The 8,393-nt window shown below is 41.1% G+C and overlaps 1 protein-coding gene across 1 annotated transcript in view; it reads right to left on the reverse strand.

Annotated features, from left to right (window-relative positions):
* ATAD3A (ATPase family, AAA domain containing 3A) overlaps nt 1-8,056 on the reverse strand; it is a 28,268-nt gene extending 20,212 nt beyond the window's left edge. Inside the window, 6 exon segments of the mRNA XM_010284560.1 lie at nt 2,986-3,055; nt 3,494-3,659; nt 5,232-5,301; nt 5,662-5,721; nt 7,269-7,370; nt 7,986-8,056. Coding sequence (XP_010282862.1) covers nt 2,986-3,055; nt 3,494-3,659; nt 5,232-5,301; nt 5,662-5,721; nt 7,269-7,370; nt 7,986-8,030 — 513 coding nt within the window. The 5' untranslated portion in view covers nt 8,031-8,056.
* Nucleotides 8,057-8,393: the final 337 nt, after the last annotated feature.

Below are 8,393 nucleotides of genomic sequence, written 5' to 3' on the forward strand. Positions count from 1 at the left end.
TTGGCTCATATTAAACCAAGAGCCCTGCAGGCAGCTTTTTCCACCATAGCTAGCTGTCAGAATAGACAAGGAGCTGTGCTGACAATGGTAAAGACACTCCAGGAGGTTGCCAAGAACAACATTTCAGGACAGGATTTGAGAGCAAGACTTTACAGAAATCTTTAGCATGCATAGGATTGTTTCCTTAATTCTCAGAGGCTAATAGCACTGATAACTTTTATAAAATTTTACTTAAGGTGCACAAACATAAGTCTCCAGTTCCATCTGTTTTTACATATGCAAGCAAGTCCAGCTGATTTACCAAAAGTCCTATTCACCTGAAAATACAAGGGAACAAGGGGCATTACTCTTAAACTGAGACGTCTTTGGGAAGACCACAGTTCTGACTGCAAGTAATCATTTGTGTTTAGCTTACAGCTAGATGCCAACAATTCATAGCAGAGCAAGCCCAGACAGACAAAAGAGAAAGCTGCAGCAATTCCTTTTAAAGTAAGCAGACTTTTACTACAAGTACAGAACAAGGTCAAAAGCCTCAAGGACAACAAGGATGCCATTGTTCAATAAACCATGAAACACCATCTCTTCAGTTTCACTCTGCTTAAGCGTGTGACATCACCTTTGCTTTGGATGGAAACATGAACAGTTCAGAACAGAGTTCCAAGATGCAAAGAGTAAGACAACCTCTACACCCGATTCATCTCAGTTTACAGGGACTTTAGAACACAAAAGAGACTCCACCTTTTTAGCAGCCTCCCTCTTAAAAACAAGATACCATGACAAATGATCTCATGCACTCTTACACCGCCTGCTTTAGCAACATCTAGTAGTAAGCAAAGTTACAAGTTGATACATAAGATCCATTCCGGCAGAGCTAAGTATTTCAGACTTTTGGACTTCGCTGACGTTCATGTTAAAAGATAGAGAAATACAGCTTTAAGCCTGACAGCTATGCATCAAACAGGAAAATTACTCAGCTCTCACATTCATAGAGGAACCCAATTACTATGCCAACTCCACAAATTAGTCTGATTACAGTGCATATCCGTTTATCATTAGTTATCTAGCAAAAGAATTAATCTCTGACTGATAAGCAAAGTAAAACCAACAAACCCAAAAAACTATGAGCAGAATCTTTGGAGTTCTGCTTGGATGGGAAAAGGTAGGGAAATTTCAGGAGGCAGGAAGAGCTGAAAATCCAGGGCTAACTTAGAACAACCCTAAAATAACTGGCTAATTCTTACCTTGTAGTCATTTTTCAAAGCAACAGAAAATATGACTTCCAGCTGTGTTATCTCCTTTCCAAAAATATACTTCCCTTTTTTAAGCTAAATGTTCTGAATTCACAAGACAAGAGCTTGCCAGAAGCAAAAATGACCATAATGCAGGAAACTGGTATTTGGGTCAAGAGAATGTCCAGCTAAAAGCACCGAGCACTAATCTGCAAAAGGCTCTGAATACTGCAGGCATTCCAGGTACAGCCTACAGATTACAAAAGGATCCACTAAAAGCATGTCTTGTTCCTCCCAGTGCACTCAGGCAAAGTGTCTTTTGTATCAACCTGTGTGTAGAACTGGAGGGTGGAGGAGATGGTGGTTACTGACTTAAAGCAAAAATGTCCATTTTAACATGCCATGCTACTTAAAATGTATTTTCACTGTGAAGTTTTTTTATAAGTAGTAAACTGAGAAACAACTTTATGTCCATAAGAAACCACTGCTATGCTCTTTTGTCCTGTGAAACGATGTTGGTCCAGCTTTTAATCAACTTATTTAGCACACATAACAGTTCTTTAAGTGCTGTCTAGGCTACATCAAAATTAAGATACAAAGTTGTGACATAAGCAGCAAAGCAAGTTTTAGATCATGTCCTGCAAGGTCTTGAAGTTCCAGAGACTAGGAGTGCTCCTGTATAGATGAAAATGGTACCCTCAGACTCCCTGATCACAGAGAGCTGATAGTCTGCTATCCACCTGGGATGAGTAGCAAACAAGTTCTTGGCAGCTAAATTGGTGGAAATAAATTGCAGCTGTGAGTGAATGCATGCAAAAGAGGAATACTCAAGAGTTTCTCTCTGTGGCCTTAAAATTATGTACCTTAACATTATAATTTAAGAACAAAACAAATTATGCATTTCTTACTATTTTCTGGGGGAGTGTTCTCAGAATTTTTTTTACTCTAAGGGGTACGTGATCAAAAAAATTTGAGACCAGTGATTTCGAGGGAACAAACCCCTTTTCTGTTCACCAGATCAGCTATTACACATCTCCAATATACCTTCCCTAATCTTCCTAGAAAGGCGTTTCCAGTTTGTAGTTTAACTGCAAACATACAAAAGACATTGGGGTGGGATGAAACAGGGATTAGATCACTGGCAAACAAGTCCTGTAACAGCAGTGTTAAACATTTCATAATGCTCTGTTCACCTACAAACATTTATAGATGTTCATGCATCATGAAAGTACAATGAACATCAATTACTGAAAAGCTGAATGAAAACTTGTCAGCTCAGAGCCTAGTCAAGCACAAAAACTGCATTCAAGATCTCAAAGAAAAAAATCTGCAGTTATTTCTAATTGTCTATTAGATAAAACCCCTGCTCCCCTACATATATAATAGACAGCAAATTCTAGAACAATCTGTGAAAGAGACTCATCTACTTTTTCAACGTAATCTGCATCTACTACTTGTAATAGCTGGCAAGCTTTCAGGAAACACATTTGTAAAGGTGATGGTGCCTCCAAAGACAGGACAATTATATGCTGTTAATCAAAGTCAGAACTTTTGTGACCAATGAGAAATTAATTATCTATACAGAGAAGAATTAAAGCACAGTATCTCCTTAAATGAGGACTGCACAGAGCACTAAGTGATAAGCAAATTCCCACCCTTGTTTACAGTTTATAAACATATCAGAGCAAGGAGTTAGTTTAACACACATTTACAGACAGACTTTTCTGGAAGTTATCAATACATGTCACAATCTTACCGTAGCCGTAACTTTATCCCAGTCTGTTACAAAAGCACGGAATCCTTCCCCAAAGAGCGTCCCAGCTGTCCTATGGTAAGCAAACAGCAAGGCAAGCATGAGAAGAGAAAGCGATTTCAAAACTGAACTGAAACAATTTACAAAACAACTTTATACTGCTTTATAGCTTTATGGCATGTTCAGAAACTGAAAGAACTCAGAGTTTTCAGAGCAACTGAGTCTCAATCTTAGTGAATAAGGCTTGAAGTAATCTGTTAGAAAAATTGTATTAAATTCACAACTCTATAAATAGTCTCTTTGGTTCACATTCAGATGACAAAGTAGCAAGACAAGTGAAAGAGAGGGCTCTCTCTAATATAATTCCTATTATTCAAAGTACAAGAGTGTATAAACTAACTTTTGCTGTTCCTCAGAGCTTAGAGAAAAACACAGCAAGGTCTCCTACATGATGGGAGAAATTTGCAAAAACAGCAAGGCAACCCATGCCCTTCTCCTGGCTTGCACATACTTGAGGGACTCTAACACTGTTTGGCGATGTTCAGCAGCTTTTAAGCGGATCTGCTCCCGAATGATGTCTGCGTTTTCCCGCTCAGCCTTGGCACGGGCTCTTGCCTCTGCCTCAACACGCAGCATTTCATTCTTATGCCGCAGCTCCATCTCTCGCTCTACAGTAGCTTAAAATAAAAAGGAGAGAAGAGGACAATCTTTTGGGCTGGCTTAATTCCAGGTAGCAGGCAGTTGAAAGAGATGCATTGCTTCATCCTAACTTCACAACAGCAGTGTGTGGTCCCACAGCAGTAGACCTTAGGAACTTAATTCCCTCCCACCCAGCCCCAAAAGGCAGCCAACCAGTACAACATATTACAGAAGACAGACAATGAATTTCCCCTCTGTGCTCACACAGAGGGGAAAAAAAATCACATGGGTGTGCAATCACACAGGTGTGTGATCACACACCAAATAGGTGACCTTCTCTAGATGGCACACTGCAAGACAAGAATCATGCTTCAGTTCTAGAATTTCATTACCAGAAAAATGTCTCAGGGCAAACTTTAGTCAGAGAAGAGCTAGACAATAAGGCATAAAGCAACAGAGAGGAAAAAACCACAGTGCTCGGCACTGCTGCTCTCCAACATCATTTCAGAGAGGAAGGGTGACATGCTACAGACAATGGACAACCCTAGGCAAGTAACTACACACAGTCTAACATACACTGCTTGTAAGGAAGAGACGTAAAACAGAGTTGCCTGTAAAATGCTGTCCCAAACAGGATTTTGGAAGCTCTGTTACTTCAGGTGCACAGAATTGCGATACATTAAGACTGATCTGAATGGCTAATGAACGAGAAACCTAAGAATAACCCAGGAGATGAGGACTTCATAGCCAGCACCCTGTTCAGCATCACTGCAAGAAATCTTGACCGAATCACCCAGCTGCTTGATACCCGATACCCATCTTGATACCTGAATGCTGGACAGGCTACGTTGACATTCCTATCTTGATGCCTATGAGTTGGTGGATACTACAAGAATAAAATCACCCTCTCCTACAGGGTTTCACCACTGAGCTTTGTTATATGGTTGCTACACCACTTCCCTCAAGGATATCAACAAACACAGAGTACACTAGATGGCAGCAAGGAGCAGTCAACATAGCAGTACACATCTGCATATGGAGCAAACCAGCCTTCTGATCCCATTTGGTCATACCCAAATTGCCTTACATTTCTAAGGCTTGTGCCCTAGTGGAGTCCCACTGAAGTCTTGCCAAGCCAGTTATTCTGGCAATTCCAAAACAACCAAAAGAAACAAAGCAAGTTTCAGACTAAAACTTCATTACTCAGCTTTTATTTTCTACAGGAAACCGTGCGCAGAGACTAGGTGACACAGATTCAAACTGTTCCTCCCAGGAGCTATTTTGTTTCTCATCCCTCCTCAAAACTGGTTCTATTTTAGAACGTCCCAGTATAAAATCAGACCTTCAGTAGCTATATCAGGAGATGCTGACAATTCATTGGGAAATCCAGGTACCACAGGGCAGACATTTAGGAGTGCAGCCACTTCTAAAACTGATCTTGGAAATAATTGGTAGTTCTAGTACTACTGGGATTTACCTGTTGCTTGCCAGTATGACATTAACACATGACCTTAATGGAGCATCAACCAATATGGACAAGGAGTCAAGGATCAGTACAGAGAACTCATATGCCCATGCACTCTATCACTAAAGAAAAACTATTAGCTTACCACGCCTCATGGCTTCCTGCTTCTGTACAGATTCTTCCTGCTTCCTCAGATTCTCTTCATTAGCAAGTTGCTACAGGCAGAGATGACAACAGAAGATGTGTTAAAGTTGTAAGGAATTGGTCAGGTAGGTATTTGTGTAAGCTTAAGTACTACAGATGTTTTCAAGAAGCTAGTGCTCAGGTTAAAGTTCCTCTCCCCATCTCCCAGATTCATACTCTTAATCCCACGCTCCTAGCTGCTTTGTCCTAATTCCTGACCTTTGGTTTACCTGGACAGCACTGTTGATGCCAAGCAAATAGTACAGATGAAAGCAATTGTGCCTACCATCAGCCATCTCGCCAGCATGATAGGGCTCAGCTCCAGATCACAGCTTAGACTTAGAAAAGCTCTATACAGTTCCCAGCTGGGTTAGAGAAGGAAGCTATCATACCTGTTGTCGCATCTGTTCATCATAGCGCTGCCTTGCCAATTTGTCCTGGTATTGGGCTCGCTTAAAAAAAAAAAGAGTATTCAGAATATAAAAATTAGGCATTCAAGACGGAACCCAGTCCTGAGGGCAATAAGGTTTGGCAGGGGGAAAAAAACCAAAACCAAACCACCACACATAAAACAAGAATAATCTGGGTTTGAATATGAACAGGGCAACATTTGGGGCAAAACATCCTCAGCCAGCACCAAAAACTCTATGCTGAGAAATCTATATAGCCTGACTCCATTTTAAGGTGTCACAGATATAAAACCAAAGAACAAACGTTCCTTGGCCCAGAAAAGGAGACTTACTTTACTGGGAAAAACGTGATTTTCATGTTCTAAAACACATTACCTGGACTGGTGATTGCAAGCAACAGAACTGTGAAGATACGCTGCCTGTCAGAAGAGCTCTGTTTCTGATTGATTTTCTTGTTCCTCATTAATTTCTCTCATCGATATTCCACTGCAACTGGCAAATAAACCCATGTCATCTACACTCAACTGAAAGTGGTCTGAGGGGACATATCCATCAGCAATGAGGACTCTGTGCAAGGGATGATATTATTCTCTATTCCAAATACACAGGCATCACAACAGCTTGCATGTTATCTCCTCAACAACTGTAAAGCATGGCTCTTCAGAAGTAAATGATGATCAAGTTTGCTTTGATTTCAAATGATGCCCTGTGAGCTGCGAAAGTTCAAGAGCTAACTCATGAACAGAGCAGATGACTGTGAAGCCTGCTTCCTGAGCCAGCCCCGTTCAAAGTCCAAACTCTGATGGGATAAAAAGCAACATGTGCCAAATAAGCAGTTTTAGCTATCTTTCCAAGCTAGATAATCAACTAAAATTGATCAATCCCCTAATTTCCTGTGCTCTCAAAGTAAAAAGTCACCGTATGTGGGCTATTAGCATAAAAGCTAGCTTACATTTCCCTGATTTCAGTATTATTGCCACTTCAGTAACTCGTGATAAAACATAACAGAAAGCATCAACATTGCTCACAACACAGCCTCTGGTAACTCTCAGATTTGCATTGCTTTTCCTCTTAAAGTTTTTTTTTTCCTGTCTAATAGATCAAACTTGGAAGAAATAGGGTTGCAGGCTACTTAAGACTGAAATCCAAATAACTTGAGACATTTTATTGTCCAAGCCAACACATATACTTGATAAGCAAGCAGTCTTCAACCTTTTAATGCTACCAGCTGTTAAGACACAAACAAGCGTGTATCGGCATGTTCAACTGTACCTCCCTGAAAGTTCCTTTAGGAAAATTTCAAAGAGCACACAATAAGAGTAACTGCTACTACCAGTTCCTTTGTACATTCGAGAATTTGGTAACAGAAGTTCAAGACAACAAAGCTGCATATAACTACAAATCAGGTTCAACGTTACAAAGCCAGGGTAGAAGATGGGCTCAGTCTGTGAATTGCCTCACATCTGTGGCTGCCTGTGATGCCCTTTCCCACATTCCCCAAAAGGGACAATTAATGTATTGTTGCCTTTTCCGTAACGGAGGACACAAACAACGTCTCCCATCACTTGGCTTCCCCCTCATTCCCTTACTGCTTGATGCTGTTTTGTTTCTTCACTGAGTGTTTTTCGTCTCTCTTCTGCTTGCACCCGTAGCTGCTCATTCTTCAGTTGTTCTATGGCAGCTTCATACTCCTATTAAGATAACAAGATAATCATCACAAATGACCTCAATACATCATCCTATACAGAAATGCTAGTGACAATCATAGTCCAAGAAATCCATCCATAAATCAGAGTGGTACCCTGCAAAGCCGGCCAGTGATACTAGAAAGCTAAAATATAATCATAAAATATAATGTAAGAAGACTCGTAAGTAACCATTTCAAGATTAAATAAAATTATTTAAAAAAAACCCAACAGTCAAACAATCACCAAACTCTTTTATAAAACAGAATTCTACCCTTCACCCAACTATTTTACAGTTCCCTGCAGAAAACCCTTGTCATTCCCTAAAAATGGTGGTAATATTCTAAGAGTTACAAAACCACTTGGAACAAGCAAGTTATAAACAAAGCCATAAAAATATGTCCAAACATAGGCCAAATCAGCTTGCACCTCACCCTCCAGATTTACTTTTTTATTTTTTAAAGGCAAATAACTATTATCTTCTGAAGCTGAAGAGCAACAAGAAAAACTTAGCAGCTTCCACAGATTGCTAGAAAATGAGACTGCGACTTATGGCCCCCACAAACCTGGCAGTTGCCTGAGGTGGGCTGGCTGTACAACAAATGATGAGTTCTGACATACCTTAAGTTTTGTTTGCTGTTCCAACTGCAAGGTCTGCTCTTGCATCTGGGCAAGACTAAGAGCATCTTTTGCATGGCCTGAAATAGACAGTGGGCAGAGCTTATCGACAGTACAAAGGTCTTCTCTTGAGTAAGAAAACGCTCCGTCTATTCAACCCAATCTGGCGCTAGCCAAGACTCTCCAGCACATGGCTCTGAAGCAGTACGTCCAACCCTCCCTGCCGACAGCTGGTTGGAAATCTCAGCACATGCATGGTCTGAAGCCAACAGGTCTGCCCTGCTGAAAAGGTGCTCCCCGTCCTCTCCCTTCACAGGACCCGGAGAAGGCGCTCAGAGAGAGCCAGCGACCCGAAGGGCCGACCTCGGGGCCCTACAGGCCGCCGGGCCCTTGGCAAAGAGCAGCGGCCCG

This window comes from Phaethon lepturus, unplaced genomic scaffold (assembly GCF_000687285.1).
Source record: "Phaethon lepturus isolate BGI_N335 unplaced genomic scaffold, ASM68728v1 scaffold20023, whole genome shotgun sequence".
NCBI classification, from domain to species: domain Eukaryota; kingdom Metazoa; phylum Chordata; class Aves; order Phaethontiformes; family Phaethontidae; genus Phaethon; species Phaethon lepturus.